Source organism: Synchiropus splendidus, chromosome 12 (assembly GCF_027744825.2).
Source record: "Synchiropus splendidus isolate RoL2022-P1 chromosome 12, RoL_Sspl_1.0, whole genome shotgun sequence".
Classification (NCBI taxonomy): domain Eukaryota; kingdom Metazoa; phylum Chordata; class Actinopteri; order Syngnathiformes; family Callionymidae; genus Synchiropus; species Synchiropus splendidus.
Window position 1 is genome coordinate 14945601 of NC_071345.1, and position 17818 is coordinate 14963418.

Sequence of the window (17818 nt, forward strand, 5' to 3'; positions counted from 1 at the left end):
TGGATTTCAGTCTGTTAAAGCAACAATGTGTAACATTTACACATAAGTAGATTATTTTCACATTTCCTGAGATGACAGGTTTCATTTGGAACAGTCCAAAATCCTGGAGTCAGACTCTCCAGGTCTCTGTTAAACACTCCCCTGGAGTATGTAACTTTCTCTGGGCGGGCCGCCCCAGGCGTGTTCTGTGAGTGGCCTCACAGCCCCTAATCCACCCCCACCGCACTCACAGTTCTTTTACATCATGGCAGAAGCAAGAGTTCATAGTGAGAAGTCCAAGAAGAGAAAGCGTGAAACCGTCAGGGCAAGATCCCGGACAAGAGTCAATATAGGAGATGCATTTACAGCCTAGCGAGAACTGAGAGCTACCAAAGGCTTTTCTTCTGATCCTGAAGTGGTGATGTTGCTATTCGGCTCGTAAGGTATGCTTTGTGTTTACCACCGGTCTTGGGTGTGCTATCAAATGTGGGGAACTTATTTTTGAGATGCTAACAACCTGTAAGTGTCCGTTACTCACTTTATTGTGTTCACACAGTATAGTGTAAATATATTGAGCAAAACGGATTAGCTCAACATTAGCTTGTTAACATTGCTAGCGTTTATCAGACAGGAAAAACATGCTGTAACATGCTGTATCTCATGTTCAATCTGTAGCTGCACCGCCACGACTTAAAAGTGAGCTGCCAGGCCGTCAGAAAAATTATCTCTTATTGGAGATGTACTCTCACGTGACGTTTAAATGAAGTGGAAATATCGAAACAAAGGGATAGCACATGCCATGGAGGTGGTGATGAACATGATGGTTTTCAACATGTTTTCACAGAAGAATCCAGTGAAAAGCATCACAATGACTGATGTCCGTTGCTCGCGGAACTCAAGTAGTGGATTCCAGCCGGACATGTGTAGGAGACGGACCCGTGATGACGGCTGCATGTTACAGATATATTTCTCCTAACTAAAAGATAGCCACTTGTTGTCACCTATTCAGTAAATGTTCAAGCTGCCCCCTTAGCTTCATTCTGAAACATGCAGTCAAAATAAAATTTCATGATCTGGGTCCGTAGGTCTTGCAGCTGCTTCCGCCACTCGCTGGATCCTGCCTCTCCTCACTGGCTGCATGACGGAGTTCCATCTCCATTGTTGAATGATGCTTCTAGAGTTGCCTTTGCAAGTATGAGCTGCGTCACGTCTATAAATCTCCTCTTTGACCTTCCTCTCCACCTTCTGCCTGGCAGTTCCAACCTCAACATCTTCCTATCAATGTACTGGCTCTCTCTCCTCTGTACATGTCCAAACCATCTCTGTCTAGCCTCTGTCACTCCTAAACACCTGATATGTGCTGTCCCTCTGATCTACTGCTTCCGGTCTTGTTATTGACAAGTTTATTTAAGTTATGCTAGACGCTTCTTTCCACAAGGCTCAATTCAACTTAGCTGTTGTACCACCAGAGTCCACCAAGTGTCACGTGGCGTATCTACATGGCGACGAAGCCGGTATTGTTGGCGAAGGATCCCACTGTGGACCTCAAAAGAGCCACATCTGGCTAGCGAGCTGGTTGGTTCCCGACTCATGGTGTATATTTTCTTATTAACCATTTCATCTTGTGGAGCAAATCCTATTTATACTTGCAAACTTTCTCAACAGAAACCTTGCATCCCTGTCTTCTAAACTTACCTTAGTGACAATATTGAAACTATAAAAATGAGCGCTAATCCTACAGCGATCAAAGCATTCTTGAAGAAGACACCTTTTTGGAGACAACCCTCCAGCACTTATAAACTTTGTTTTATTTTTTATGAATTGACCTATTTTTTTATCATCTATCAGGCCTGTCAGAGCATCACCCTGTAGCCGTGGTTTTAATTGCACCATCACAACATCCTCTTTCCGCAATGTAGTTTCAGTGGAAAAAGAGTTTGCAAAAATACACTTATGGGCCATTTCCTGTCAACAAATGACAGCGTCATGCGGTCAACATGCTGTTGAGCCTCTTCAGTGCCTCTGTAAGAATCACCAATCAGCTATGGCTGTAGTGTCATCGATCTATTGGCAGCCCTCAGTAAAATGTGTATTTAGAATTTTCCCACTGTGGCATAAATAAAGGATGTCAATGTCCTATGGCAGTAGACAAATTCACCAGAGTGTAGAACCGTCCCTTTCAATACATCCAATATATTGCAGTCCACATATACTCATGTCAACCAGTGGCAAAAGTTAAACTAACTTCAAGTAACCACCAACTGAATGCTGGTATTAAGACAGTGCGTACAGTCGCCAGACTGTAAGAGGTATGCAAGTGTTGCCACTTCCGTCATGCAATAAAAATTAGATTTAGATGATTATATAATCCAAATATATTGTGAATTTCTTTTTTGTTCCATCTAAACATATTTTTAATACCTGGGCATTGAAGTTATATCTGTCTTAATTCTGGCCTGAATTTCCACAAAATCTATTTAATGACATCTCATGCTACAACAACAACTTGCAGAAACCCTGTTCATATTCCTGAACTTAGTGGAACTGGACCAGAAGTCAGATGAGACACTCACACTTCACATCCAGATCCACGTCGGCTGAGGCCACAGTTGCTTCACCCGCTCGACTGACATTGTTCCAGGCTCGACAGTGGTACCGTCCACTGTGTCTGGGCTCCAGGACCGGGATGGTGAGACTCGGTCCGGAGCTGATCCAGCGCTCGTCCTTGTACATGCTGTACCCGTCCGGACTCACAGGAGGGTTGGCGTCGCTGCTGCAGCTGAGGGTCACTGAGCTTCCCTTCACTGTGTCCTCCGTCGAGATCTTCCTCAACACCACGTTGACCGGAGTGTCTGATGGGAGACAGAGATGTCACAGGATTCAAATGGATTTCAGTCTGTTAAAGCAACAATGTGTAACATTTAGACATAAGTAGATTATTTTCAGATTTCCTGAGATGACAGGTTTCATTTGGAACAGTCCAAAATCCTGGAGTCAGACTCTCCAGCTCTCTGTTAAACACTCCCCTGGAGTATGTAACTTTCTCTGGGCGGGCCGCCCCAGGCGTGTTCTGTGAGTGGCCTCACAGCCCCTAATCCACCCCCACCGCACTCACAGTTCTTTTACATCATGGCAGAAGCAAGAGTTCATAGTGAGAAGTCCAAGAAGAGAAAGCGTGAAACCGTCAGGGCAAGATCCCGGACAAGAGTCAATATAGGAGATGCATTTACAGCCTGGCGAGAACTGAGAGCTACCAAAGGCTTTTCTTCTGATCCTGAAGTGGTGATGTTGCTATTCGGCTCGTAAGGTATGCTTTGTGTTTACCACCGGTCTTGGGTGTGCTATCAAATGTGGGGAACTTATTTTTGAGATGCTAACAACCTGTAAGTGTCCGTTACTCACTTAATTGTGTTTATCACAGTATAGTGTAAATATATTGAGCAAAACGGATTAGCTCAACATTAGCTTGTTAACATTGCTAGCGTTTATCAGACAGGAAAAACATGCTGTAACATGCTGTATCTCATGTTCAATCTGTAGCTGCACCGCCACGACTTAAAAGTGAGCTGCCAGGCCGTCAGAAAAATTATCTCTTATTGGAGATGTACTCTCACGTGACGTTTAAATGAAGTGGAAATATCGAAACAAAGGGATAGCACATGCCATGGAGGTGGTGATGAACATGATGGTTTTCAACATGTTTTCACAGAAGAATCCAGTGAAAAGCATCACAATGACTGATGTCCGTTGCTCGCGGAACTCAAGTAGTGGATTCCAGCCGGACATGTGAAGGAGACGGACCCGTGATGACGGCTGCATGTTACAGATATATTTCTCCTAACTAAAAGATAGCCACTTGTTGTCACCTATTCAGTAAATGTTCAAGCTGCCCCCTTAGCTTCATTCTGAAACATGCAGTCAAAATAAAATTTCATGATCTGGGTCCGTAGGTCTTGCAGCTGCTTCCGCCACTCGCTGGATCCTGCCTCTCCTCACTGGCTGCATGACGGAGTTCCATCTCCATTGTTGAATGATGCTTCTAGAGTTGCCTTTGCAAGTATGAGCTGCGTCACGTCTATAAATCTCCTCTTTGACCTTCCTCTCCACCTTCTGCCTGGCAGTTCCAACCTCAACATCTTCCTATCAATGTACTGGCTCTCTCTCCTCTGTACATGTCCAAACCATCTCTGTCTAGCCTCTGTCACTCCTAAACACCTGATATGTGCTGTCCCTCTGATCTACTGCTTCCGGTCTTGTTATTGACAAGTTTATTTAAGTTATGCTAGACGCTTCTTTCCACAAGGCTCAATTCAACTTAGCTGTTGTACCACCAGAGTCCACCAAGTGTCACGTGGCGTATCTACATGGCGACGAAGCCGGTATTGTTGGCGAAGGATCCCACTGTGGACCTCAAAAGAGCCACATCTGGCTAGCGAGCTGGTTGGTTCCCGACTCATGGTGTATATTTTCTTATTAACCATTTCATCTTGTGGAGCAAATCCTATTTATACTTGCAAACTTTCTCAACAGAAACCTTGCATCCCTGTCTTCTAAACTTACCTTAGTGACAATATTGAAACTATAAAAATGAGCGCTAATCCTACAGCGATCAAAGCATTCTTGAAGAAGACACCTTTTTGGAGACAACCCTCCAGCACTTATAAACTTTGTTTTATTTTTTATGAATTGACCTTTTTTTATCATCTATCAGGCCTGTCAGAGCATCACCCTGTAGCCGTGGTTTTAATTGCACCATCACAACATCCTCTTTCCGCAATGTAGTTTCAGTGGAAAAAGAGTTTGCAAAAATACACTTATGGGCCATTTCCTGTCAACAAATGACAGCGTCATGCGGTCAACATGCTGTTGAGCCTCTTCAGTGCCTCTGTAAGAATCACCAATCAGCTATGGCTGTAGTGTCATCGATCTATTGGCAGCCCTCAGTAAAATGTGTATTTAGAATTTTCCCACTGTGGCATAAATAAAGGATGTCAATGTCCTATGGCAGTAGACAAATTCACCAGAGTGTAGAACCCTCCCTTTCAATACATCCAATATATTGCAGTCCACATATACTCATGTCAACCAGTGGCAAAAGTTAAAGTAACTTCAAGTAACCACCAACTGAATGCTGGTATTAAGACAGTGCGTACGGTCGCCAGACTGTAAGAGGTATGCAAGTGTTGCCACTTCCGTCATGCAATAAAAATTAGATTTAGATGATTATATAATCCAAATATATTGTGAATTTCTTTTTTGTTCCATCTAAACATATTTTTAATACCTGGGCATTGAAGTTATATCTGTCTTAATTCTGGCCTGAATTTCCACAAAATCTATTTAATGACATCTCATGCTACAACAACAACTTGCAGAAACCCTGTTCATATTCCTGAACTTAGTGGAACTGGACCAGAAGTCAGATGAGACACTCACACTTGACATCCAGATCCACGTCGGCTGAGGCCACAGTTGCTTCACCCGCTCGACTGACATTGTTCCAGGCTCGACAGTGGTACCGTCCACTGTGTCTGGGCTCCAGGACCGGGATGGTGAGACTCGGTCCGGAGCTGATCCAGCGCTCGTCCTTGTACATGCTGTACCCGTCCGGACTCACAGGAGGGTTGGCGTCGCTGCTGCAGCTGAGGGTCACTGAGCTTCCCTTCACTGTGTCCTCCGTCGAGATCTTCCTCAACACCACGTTGACCGGAGTGTCTGATGGGAGACAGAGATGTCACAGGATTCAAATGGATTTCAGTCTGTTAAAGCAACAATGTGTAACATTTACACATAAGTAGATTATTTTCAGATTTCCTGAGATGACAGGTTTCATTTGGAACAGTCCAAAATCCTGGAGTCAGACTCTCCAGGTCTCTGTTAAACACTCCCCTGGAGTATGTAACTTTCTCTGGGCGGGCCGCCCCAGGCGTGTTCTGTGAGTGGCCTCACAGCCCCTAATCCACCCCCACCGCACTCACAGTTCTTTTACATCATGGCAGAAGCAAGAGTTCATAGTGAGAAGTCCAAGAAGAGAAAGCGTGAAACCGTCAGGGCAAGATCCCGGACAAGAGTCAATATAGGAGATGCATTTACAGCCTGGCGAGAACTGAGAGCTACCAAAGGCTTTTCTTCTGATCCTGAAGTGGTGATGTTGCTATTCGGCTCGTAAGGTATGCTTTGTGTTTACCACCGGTCTTGGGTGTGCTATCAAATGTGGGGAACTTATTTTTGAGATGCTAACAACCTGTAAGTGTCCGTTACTCACTTTATTGTGTTTATCACAGTATAGTGTAAATATATTGAGCAAAACGGATTAGCTCAACATTAGCTTGTTAACATTGCTAGCGTTTATCAGACAGGAAAAACATGCTGTAACATGCTGTATCTCATGTTCAATCTGTAGCTGCACCGCCACGACTTAAAAGTGAGCTGCCAGGCCGTCAGAAAAATTATCTCTTATTGGAGATGTACTCTCACGTGACGTTTAAATGAAGTGGAAATATCGAAACAAAGGGATAGCACATGCCATGGAGGTGGTGATGAACATGATGGTTTTCAACATGTTTTCACAGAAGAATCCAGTGAAAAGCATCACAATGACTGATGTCCGTTGCTCGCGGAACTCAAGTAGTGGATTCCAGCCGGACATGTGAAGGAGACGGACCCGTGATGACGGCTGCATGTTACAGATATATTTCTCCTAACTAAAAGATAGCCACTTGTTGTCACCTATTCAGTAAATGTTCAAGCTGCCCCCTTAGCTTCATTCTGAAACATGCAGTCAAAATAAAATTTCATGATCTGGGTCCGTAGGTCTTGCAGCTGCTTCCGCCACTCGCTGGATCCTGCCTCTCCTCACTGGCAGCATGACGGAGTTCCATCTCCATTGTTGAATGATGCTTCTAGAGTTGCCTTTGCAAGTATGAGCTGCGTCACGTCTATAAATCTCCTCTTTGACCTTCCTCTCCACCTTCTGCCTGGCAGTTCCAACCTCAACATCTTCCTATCAATGTACTGGCTCTCTCTCCTCTGTACATGTCCAAACCATCTCTGTCTAGCCTCTGTCACTCCTAAACACCTGATATGTGCTGTCCCTCTGATCTACTGCTTCCGGTCTTGTTATTGACAAGTTTATTTAAGTTATGCTAGACGCTTCTTTCCACAAGGCTCAATTCAACTTAGCTGTTGTACCACCAGAGTCCACCAAGTGTCACGTGGCGTATCTACATGGCGACGAAGCCGGTATTGTTGGCGAAGGATCTCAAAAGAGCCACATCTGGCTAGCGAGCTGGTTGGTTCCCGACTCATGGTGTATATTTTCTTATTAACCATTTCATCTTGTGGAGCAAATCCTATTTATACTTGCAAACTTTCTCAACAGAAACCTTGCATCCCTGTCTTCCAAACTTACCTTAGTGACAATATTGAAGCTATAAAAATGAGCGCTAATCCTACGGCGATCAAAGCATTCTTGAAGAAGACACCTTTTTGGAGACAACCCTCCAGCACTTATAAACTTTGTTTTATTTTTTATGAATTGACCTATTTTTTTATCATCTATCAGGCCTGTCAGAGCATCACCCTGTAGCCGTGGTTTTAATTGCACCATCACAACATCCTCTTTCCGCAATGTAGTTTCAGTGGAAAAAGAGTTTGCAAAAATACACTTATGGGCCATTTCCTGTCAACAAATGACAGCGTCATGCGGTCAACATGCTGTTGAGCCTCTTCAGTGCCTCTGTAAGAATCACCAATCAGCTATGGCTGTAGTGTCATCGATCTATTGGCAGCCCTCAGTAAAATGTGTATTTAGAATTTTCCCACTGTGGCATAAATAAAGGATGTCAATGTCCTATGGCAGTAGACAAATTCACCAGAGTGTAGAACCGTCCCTTTCAATACATCCAATATATTGCAGTCCACATATACTCATGTCAACCAGTGGCAAAAGTTAAACTAACTTCAAGTAACCACCAACTGAATGCTGGTATTAAGACAGTGCGTACAGTCGCCAGACTGTAAGAGGTATGCAAGTGTTGCCACTTCCGTCATGCAATAAAAATTAGATTTAGATGATTATATAATCCAAATATATTGTGAATTTTTTTTTGTTCCATCTAAACATATTTTTAATACCTGGGCATTGAAGTTATATCTGTCTTAATTCTGGCCTGAATTTCCACAAAATCTATTTAATGACATCTCATGCTACAACAACAACTTGCAGAAACCCTGTTCATATTCCTGAACTTAGTGGAACTGGACCAGAAGTCAGATGAGACACTCACACTTGACATCCAGATCCACGTCGGCTGAGGCCACAGTTGCTTCACCCTCTCGACTGACATTGTTCCAGGCTCGACAGTGGTACCGTCCACTGTGTCTGAGCTCCAGGACCGGGATGGTGAGACTCGGCCCGGAGCTGATCCAGTGATTGTCCTTGTACATGCTGTACCCGTCCAGACTCACAGGAGGGTTGGCGTCGCTGCTGCAGCTGAGAGTCACTGAGCTTCCCTTCACTGTGTCCTCCGTCGAGACCTTCCTCAACACCACGTTGAGCGGAGCGTCTGGTGGGAGACAAAGATGTCACAGGATTCAAATGGATTTCTGTCCGTTAATATGACTGTAAATCATGCTGTGATGTAATTTTTGAATGGTTCAAGTCCTCTTTCATACGTCGCCATGTCGCTGAGTCTGACGTGATGAGAGAGGGTTTCACTCACACAGGACATTGAGCTCCACAGAGACAGATGTGGCTCCCTCCACGCTGGAGAGAGCGCAGTGGTACCGCCCACTGCTCTCTCTGCTGGCTCGGAAGTTTGAACCAGAGAAAGGTTTTCCATCTTTGAACCAGACTTGGCCTGATGAAGAAGGACAACCTGACCTGCAGGTCAGACTGACACGCTCCCCCTCTGTCACAGTGCTGGGCTCCAGAACTGCTGTCAAATCTGATCCCCAAACAGATTCAAGTAAAGAATGTGGAGGCAAAATAAAAAGTTCATAAGCAGAGTCTGATACCTACCTGTCACTGACAGATGTGAAGAATGTGGGCTGCTCCGTCTATTGACAGTTGTTGAGAAACTGAAGAAATAACTGCCTTCGTCAGTGTACCGGATGTTTCTGATCTTCAGATCGCAGTTGCCTTCATAGTTTCCAGCATATTCATATTTGCCAGATCCCAAAGGCAGAGCAACCTTACGCAACGTGTGACGAAGACCTTTGAACCATTCGACAGATGTGACAATATCACCTGGAGCATAATCGTAGGAGCATTTAATGACGATGCTGGAGCCGCGTACAGCGCACTGAGATCCATACGACACGCCCCAGTCACTCACAACTCCTACAACAGAGCAAATGTAAGAAAGATACAATATATTGAATGCAAGAAGATTCTTACCTGGAGTCAATACCAGCAACAGTGGAAGCCACCTCCCTCTCATCATGTCCCACAAAGACCCAGCTGATCTGACTGTTGGTCTTCTAGCTCTGGACTGCAATTCAAACTCTCAGAAGCAGAAGTGAGGGACCAGTCATGCTTCCTTTCACAGCATCATTGAAGACACATTCCTTATCAGTTCACAGGAGAGCACCAGACTCAGAATTTACAAAGAAGGACCTCCGCCCGCCGTTGCGCACGGTGCATTCACACGCTGTTTTTTCATAAACAGCAGCGTCTCGTAATTGGTTTTTTTTTCCACATTAAAAAAAAATGTATTTCAAGATACAGTGGCTTGAAAAAGTATTCATACCCTTTCCCACATTTTGTCATGTTCCGACCACAAACATAAATATATTTTATTGGCATTTTAGATGAAAAATCGACACACAATTGTGAAGTAGAAGGAAATTTATACATGACTTTCAATTTTTTTTAAAATAAAAAACTGAAAAATGTGGCATGCGAAAGTATTCAGCGCCCTTTTCTCCGAGTGCAGCCAGTTGCCTTCAGAGGTTGCCTGATGATTGCTGAATGATCAGCTGTTGACCTCATGTTTACGTAGAGTCTACCTGTGTGTAATCTAACCTTAGCATCAATACAGCTGTTCTGTGACAGCCTCAAACGTTTGCAAAGAGAACACTGGTCAGTGAACAGCATCATGAAGTCCAAGGAACACACCAAACAGGTCAGGGATAAAGTTGTGGAGAGGTTTAAAGCAGGGTTTGGTTGTGAAAAGATTTCCCAAGCTTTGAACATCTCACAGAGCAGTGTTCAGTCCATCATCTGGAAATGGAAAGAGTATGGCACAACTGCAAACCTACCAAGACACGGCCGTCCACCAAAACTTACATGCCGAACAAGGAGAGCACTGATCAGAGACACCGCCCAGATGCCCACGGTAACGGAGGAGCTGCAGAGATCCACAGCTCAGGTGGGGGAGTTTGTCCAGAGGACGACAATAAGAGTGCACTGCACAAATCTGGCCTTCATGGGAGAGTGGCAAGAAGAAAGACATTGTTGAAAGAAAGCCATAAGAAGTCTCGTTTGCAGTTTGCCAGAAGCCATGTGAGGGACACAGCAAACCTGTGGAAGAAGGTGCTCTGGTCAGATGAGACCAAAGTGGAACTTTTTGGTCTGAATGCAAAACGTTATGTGTGGAGGAAAACTAACACTGCACATCACTCTCCACACACCAGCCCCACTGTCAAACGTGGTGGTGGCAGCATCATGCTTTTCTTCAGCAGGGACAGGGAAGCTGGTCAGAGTTGATGGGAGGATGGAATGAGCCAAATACAGGACAATCCTGTAAGAAAAGCTGCTGTAATGTGCAAAAGACTTGAGAATGTGGTTCACCTTCCAGCAGGAAAACGACCCTAAACATAAAGCCAGAGCTACAATGGAATGGTTTAAAACAAAACGTATTCCTGTGTTAGAATGGCCCAGTCAAAGTCCAGACCTGAATCCTATCGAGAATCTGTGGCAAGATCTGAAAACTGCTGTTCACAAACGCTCTCCATCTAATCTTGCTAAGCTTGAGCTGTTCTGCAAAGAAGAATGGGCAAAAATTCCACTCAAAGCTGGTAGAGACATACCGCAAAAGACTTGCAGCTGTAATTGCAGCGAAAGCTGGTTCCACCAAGTATTGACACAGGGGGGCTGAATACTTTTGCCCGCCACATTTTTCAGTTTTTTATTTAAAAAAAAAAAAATGATGATATGTATAATTTTCCTTCTACTTTACAATTGTGTGACGCTTTATGTTGATCTTTTATCTAAAATGCCAATAAAATATATTCATGTTTCTGGTCGGAAAGTGACAAAATGTGGGAGAGTTCAAGAATACTTTTTCAAGCCACTGTACCATAGTTTGAAACACTTACATCGTACTCCTGGGTGCCATTGGACTATTTTACTCTACTCTACTAGTCATTTCACTGGACCGTGCTATTGAAATATTATAATAAATTGTCAATGTTTATGTTTAAAATTTAGATTTCACTGATGATGTTTTTATAAGATCTGCTGTGCCTCACTTGCCAGGTGCAATTATACCACTTGTGTCATTTGGTCACATGACTTGGATGCCATTGTAAACATATTAGAAATTGTTATTACTATTTACAATAAACATGTCATTGATTATCAGTCATGGGTTGTACACTACTTATTATTGCTTCTCTCTGGGTCTTTTGAAGTGAATGAAGAAATATTCAAAAGATGAATCATGCATGTTTATTTTAAAAAGATATTTTATTTATGCAATGTTATTCACCAAACATACAAGAAACACCAGCGAAAAAAAGAGCACAATGCCCAAAACTGAAACAACAACAACAAAATAACTAGATAAAAATAAATTAAACAAAGAAAAGATGAAATGAAGTCAAACGGAGGGTCAGTTACTCCTTAATGTTCACAAAACAGGCAATGTCCAAAAGGATCATTTTCCAAAGTTTATGAGCCCCTTTTAAAGTGGTTGACAAATGGATCCCAGGTTTGATGATATTTTCCCTCATTGCCAGCCATGAGAATCGGATCTCCTCCAGAAAATGCCATTCATCCGGTTGTTACAGGATGGAGGTGAAACTGACTTCCAGTACCGCAAGGTGACTCTCTTGAATTGTATCGATTGTGAGCAAAAAATCATGGTCACTACAACTCAACAACTTACAGCTCTGGGATGTTCGGTTTGGTTGCTGCAGCTGCTCATTCATTCATTGTGCACGATAAGTTGTGGTTTTGTACATTTGAATACAGCAGTTTTTCCTGTTGGCAATGTCTAGCGTGGCCGTTGGACAGCAGGCCAGGAACACACTCTCTTCGGGTGCGTACCAGAAGATGAAGCCACAACATGCCTAGAAAAAAAAACAACAACTAAATAGTGCGTTGAAAACACAAAAGCAGCAAAAGATGAAGTGCACAACAAAGTAATACCATTCATGAAGTGAATTAAAAACTTCAAATGCATTATAATAAATACATCTTTGGACTTTTAAATATATTTTAAAGTAACACAACTGCACAGCAAAATGAGGATGTGCTCAGTGTGCTGGTTTTCCCACAGTGGAGTAAATGACAGCGTCAGGTGTTTTGGCCCTGCAGAAAGAAAAGAGAGCGAGATCATGTTGGATCATGAACAGAAAGCTGATCTGACTTCAATTCAACGTCACATGATAAATCTTGTTTCATCAAGGTCAAACCCACAGAGGCTGTTGTGGGGTCCTCTGGACGTTTCTGCCTTGAGCGTATCGAGAGCTTCTGGGCTTGAAGTTCACTGTGGTGTACGTGATGTCGGCTTCATAAGAGGAGTCGCGCTGGAACGAGGGGAGATTTGTTAGTTCATCTCTGCCGGGCCGAGTCGCTCTTTGTCGTCTCTCACTCGAGTCTTCCTGTGAGGACCAGGCTCCTGAGCGCCGGGTTGGTCGGACTGTTTCTGGCCAGCAGAGGTGACGTTGACATAATCGTTGCTGTGGGAGTCGTCCACAGTGAAGGAGCTGGAGTTTACGTCGGTGTTGTGACGTGACTGAGGGAGAAAACGTGACGTTAGAGTTAGAAGAAAAACCACAGCAGCATCTGAGGTGAGTTTAAAACACCCAAGTGTTGGACGCAAACTTGTTCTATTAGGGCTAAACAGCAAACAACAAAGTAATTCTTGAATGTTGAGATCAGTGCCAACAATAAGGAAGAGTATTTTGCTCACGCTAAAGAAGAAATGCAGTTGGGTCAAACAACAGTATAAAGTATGCTAAGATCTGTGTAGTAATAAAGTTTTATCATCATAAGTAGCCTCCCCATCACTGCAAATCGGTTACATAGTAACAAAGGTTTCTTAGATTTATATTGATAAAAGTTGACTTTGGGTGAGGTCGGGTTTCAGGGTCCAGCTGCATTTTTTGTTGGAAACACAGTATTATGACTCGGTGCAGCCCAATGTGTACCCTTCACATTTCATTTCACTAACAGTATTAGATGCATATGGGACTAAAACATAACATAGGAACAGCCACCATGAGCAACAGTGACCACAGTAGAAACATGTTTTTTTGTATAGTGACTTCACTCACATTGTTCTTGGCCTTGCCTTTAAGTTTGTACCTGCAAAACAAAGTCAAATGAGCAGAACCATTTCAGAGGAAGTCTTTTATCCCGTTGCACAATCGTGTGATGAAAATGTTTTGGAGAAGTTCCTGGTAATCAGGGGACCACATAAGCTGGGTGTGTGAGAGGTCGCAGGTGCTGAGAGGATCTGAAGAATGTGTGAGGCTGGTTATTATCTGGAATTGCACAGACATGCATGAGCGCCTTCTTTTCAAGACAATAACCCCGACAGTTGTTTTTTTTTTTCCCGGTCAATTTTACCAATCATTTCTTCATGTTATGTTGCGGCCACAAATTGCCAGACAAGTTGTTTTCATGTCTCTTTTTTCTCGGAATATTTGCAAAGGGTCAGGAAGTATTTTCTGTTTTTCTGTTCCTGCTTTTTTTTTTCTTTTTTTTTTCATTTCCCAAAAATGCTTTTTTTTGTAGGTGTTTTATTTTAAACCTCTTCTTCGCATCACGTTATGAGCTAGTTCTAATAGCACGGTCCAACAATGCCAGGCGAGGCATCTGCCCTGTTTTTAACATGGTTAAAAAAAATAGAAAGCTGGTCCTCATCAGCAAACTATTTTAATCGTCGACCACTGACAACCTTTATGATAAGTTCCCTCACCAGCATATGACATGAACAGGTTGATGGATACGCCAAAACATCTGACTGTAGTATTACAATGTATTACGATGCAAATATACTTTACTTTATTTAGATCTGACATCTGACCCAATCAGGAGGTGAATAAGAGTAAAGTCCTGATTTGTGTGGGAATTTTTTGGACAGAGAGCATCAGTGTGTGGGGACATGACCCACCAGAATAAGAGAACAGTGAGGATCAGGAGGACAACTCCGATCCCCGTCAGGATGAAGACTGTTTGGTGACCTGTGGAGGAGAGTCACCCTGTGAGATGTGCTTGATCTCCTGAAGAATAAGTGACACCCACCAGAAGCTCTGGAGGACATGGACAGCCGCACCAGGTTGGAGTTCCTCTCCCCCAAATGGTTTCCAGCCCGACAGAGATAGTGACCCAGGAGGGACGCCTTCACTGAGGGCAGATTCAGCGTCGATCCTGAGCCCACCTGTACCAGAGGGACGGACTCGGGTGAGGACGTCTGCTTGTACCAGGTGTAGCGGGTTGCTGGAGGGTTGGCTTCACTGCTGCAGGTCAGATTCACTCCGCTGCCCTCCTCGACGATAACAGGATCCACTGAGACGGAAACGTTGACTGGACTGACTGGGAGAGAAGCGGAACTTTGTCATTTTGTCAGACATTTAAATGAAAGTTGTTTTTATTAACACGTTTGGTTGAATTAAAAAATAATGTGATTCATTTAGATTAATCGCATATAAACTCTCTTTCAAACCCATGTGGGCCTCATTCTACAATGTGAAGTCAAAACATTAATGACGAAGAAGGCTAAATGTGATTTAAAAAAAACTTTGAAACATCCAGCCCGATCCTTGCAGTTATGTGTACAGATTCAACATGAATCTAGACAGTTTAAATCTTAAAATTGGGGCTGTCAGCACTGGATCATAGAACCATGAATATCTGTATGTGCAGTGGCAGTCCTCGCCTGAATTACTCCCCAGGCAAACCAACCTCGTCCTCAGTTTTAGTATAAAGTCACTGCACTCGTGGTGCACTTGAATGAACTTCTTTTTGCTGACTGAATCAAATTCAGAGCCGTGTTGCACAGAGTGAGAAGCGGAAACAAGTCCTTGCAACATCACTGGAGGTGGATCCTGTCGACGCACCGCTCGGAAACACGTAAAAAAGCTTCTCTGCTTCAGTATCAGAGGAGAACTGCTGAACCATGCATGACATCTAGATGTGCTGCTGGTGCCAGTGAGCATGTACAGAAGCCCTGTTATTCCAGCCTAAAGATGAAGAGCGTCATAACAAATAGGTGAAGCAAGTTCTAAGAATGAGGGAGGAGAGGCAGCCAACAGCATCATGCATTATATGTTCTGTCCTGCTGACTCTTTTGAGGAGAGTTTTACATTACATTTGCATTCCTGTTCAGCCAGTCTGTGGGGCTAGAATCAGACCATCTTACATTGGCATTGAAAAAAAAAATATTGGATGAAAAAAAGAATATTGGCATTGAAGAAAAGAATATTGCCCGAAAATAAATATAGAAATGTATTCTTATTTTTATGTTAATACCATTCTAGTTTTCTACCTCAATGCAAAAATGTTTCAGCCAATATCCCGTTTTTCAATATACATTCTATATTCTTTTTTTAGCCAATACTTTTTTTACTTAATGTTAATGTAAGCTGGCCCCATTCTAGCCCCATACCCATCTCTGATCAGACAGTTCATCCCCTCATGTCTTCACAACGTGGTACATAGAATGAAAAGCCAGTATCTAAGTACCATTATGAAACAGTGACTTAGATTTTTTTAAAAATATGGAGTGTTGCCGGAAATTTAAATATTCCTGAACTTAGTGGAACTGGACCAGAAGTCAGATGAGACACTCACACTTGACATCCAGATCCACGTCGGCTGAGGCCACAGTTGCTTCACCCGCTCGACTGACACTGTTCCAGGCTCGACAGTGGTACCGTCCACTGTGTCTGAGCTCCAGGACCGGGATGGTGAGACTCGGTCCGGAGCTGATCCAGTGATTGTCCTTGTACATGCTGTACCCGTCCGGACTCACAGGAGGGTTGGCGTCGCTGCTGCAGCTGAGAGTCATTGAGCTTCCCTTCACTGTGTCCTCCGTCGAGATCTTCCTCAACACCACGTTGACCGGAGTGTCTGATGGGAGACAGAGATGTCACAGGATTTAAATGGATTTCTGTCCGTTAATATGACTGTAAATCATGCTGTGATGTCATTTTTGAATGGTTCAAGTCCTCTTTCATATGTCAACATGTCGCTGAGTCTGACGTGATGAGAGAGGTTTTCACTCACACAGGACATTGAGCTCCACAGAGGCAGATTTGGCTCCCTCCACGCTGGAGAGAGCGCAGTGGTACCGCCCACTGCTCTCTCTGCTGGCTCGGAAGTTTGAACCAGAGAAAGGTTTTCCATCTTTGAACCAGACTTGGCCTGATGAAGAAGGACAACCTGACCTGCAGGTCAGACTGACACGCTCCCCCTCTGTCACAGTGCTGGGCTCCAGAACTGCTGTCAGAATCGTCAAATCTGATCCCCAAAGAGATTCAAGTAAAGAATGTGAAGGCAAAAAAAGTTATCATAAGCAGAGTCTGATACTTACAGCTCACTGACAGCTGTGCATCATTTTGGCTGCTCCATTGATCTCGATAGGTCTTGAAACTGAAGTAATAACTGCCTGTATCAGTGTACTGGATGTTTTTGATCTTCAGATCGCAGTTGCCTTCATAATTCCCAGCATATTCATATTTGCCAGGTTCAACAGGCAGAGCAACCTTCTGCCACTTGCCATTCAGGAACATACGTTTGGACCATGTAACAGATTTGACTATATGACCCCAAGGATAATTGTAGGAGCATTTAATGACAATGCTGGATCCCCGCAGAGCACACTGAGGTCCAAACAACACGCCCCAGCCACTGAAAACTCCTACAACAGAGCTACATGTCAGTGAAAATAAAAGAAAGAAATGTCATATTGAATTGAAGATTCTTACCTGGAGTCAATACCAGCAACAGTGGAAGCCACCTCCCTCTCATCATGTCCCACAAAGACCCAGCTGATCTGACTGTTGGTCTTCTAGCTCTGGACTGCAATTTTAACTCTCAGAAGCAGAAGTGAGGGACCAGTCATGCTTCCTTTCACAGCCACACGTTCATTCTCAGTTCACAGTAGAGCTGAGACACATTTTGCATGAACACACAAGTAGCTCGTGCAGGACATGAAACTCTTAATATTATGGAATGTTGAAACACTTGTATGTTGAAGTCACATTATAGAATGTTGAGTCAGTCGACTCAGAATCTTTTTTTTTTAGCTGCACACTCATGTACGATATGAAATACATGAAGAAAGGCACATATGAAACAGGAGTTGCACTACGCCGATAGTGTTGGTGAGTGAGACAGAAAGGAGTGAGATCAAAGCACTGGATGGTGAAAACCCTTAACGGGATTGGTACTTGCTCATTGGCACATCAGTAATTAATAGATCTCCATGATATGTGGGCATCATTTTTCACCCCTATCTTTAAATTATTTCATCAACACACCATCAGTTATGACTGGGTCAGCGCATATCACTCATTTTCAATCAAACTGTGCCCTGCATGGACTTCAGCTGTTTATATACAAAGTGCGATATGATCGTCCAAATGTCAAATATATTCTGTT

General features: G+C 43.5%; 2 protein-coding genes across 2 annotated transcripts; both read right to left on the reverse strand.

The window, feature by feature from the left end:
* Window positions 1-2535: 2535 nt before the first annotated feature.
* LOC128767904 (B-cell receptor CD22-like) lies at window positions 2536-9425 on the reverse strand. Its single transcript, XM_053880267.1, has 6 exons — window positions 9380-9425; window positions 9002-9322; window positions 8703-8927; window positions 8268-8546; window positions 5416-5694; window positions 2536-2831 (listed from the first exon to the last, which is right to left on the reverse strand). The coding sequence occupies exons 1-6, from the start codon at window positions 9423-9425 to the stop codon at window positions 2536-2538; spliced, it is 1446 nt and encodes a 481-aa protein (XP_053736242.1).
* Window positions 9426-11697: 2272 nt separating this feature from the next.
* Window positions 11698-17221, reverse strand: LOC128768839 (B-cell receptor CD22-like). Its single transcript, XM_053882052.1, has 10 exons — window positions 17143-17221; window positions 16749-17075; window positions 16442-16675; window positions 16007-16285; window positions 14459-14749; window positions 14328-14397; window positions 13486-13516; window positions 12801-12944; window positions 12626-12735; window positions 11698-12517 (listed from the first exon to the last, which is right to left on the reverse strand). Exons 1-10 carry the CDS (start codon window positions 17186-17188, stop codon window positions 12463-12465), a joined length of 1587 nt encoding a protein of 528 aa, XP_053738027.1. The 5' UTR covers window positions 17189-17221; the 3' UTR covers window positions 11698-12462.
* Window positions 17222-17818: the final 597 nt, after the last annotated feature.

Coding starts and splice junctions, on each gene's coding strand:
- LOC128767904 (XM_053880267.1), bottom strand. CDS start 9,425: ATGATGAGAGGGAGGTGGCTTCCACTGTTGCTGGTATTGACTCCAG. Junction 9,323..9,379: donor GTTGCTGGTATTGACTCCAG/GTAAGAATCTTC, acceptor GCTCTGTTGTAG/GAGTTGTGAGTGACTGGGGC. Junction 5,695..8,267: donor CGTGGATCTGGATGTCAAGT/GTGAGTGTCTCA, acceptor GTCTCCCATCAG/ACACTCCGGTCAACGTGGTG.
- LOC128768839 (XM_053882052.1), bottom strand. CDS start 17,188: ATGATGAGAGGGAGGTGGCTTCCACTGTTGCTGGTATTGACTCCAG. Junction 14,398..14,458: donor CATGTCCTCCAGAGCTTCTG/GTGGGTGTCACT, acceptor TCTCCTCCACAG/GTCACCAAACAGTCTTCATC. Junction 12,736..12,800: donor GTCCTCACAGGAAGACTCGA/GTGAGAGACGAC, acceptor CCCTCGTTCCAG/CGCGACTCCTCTTATGAAGC.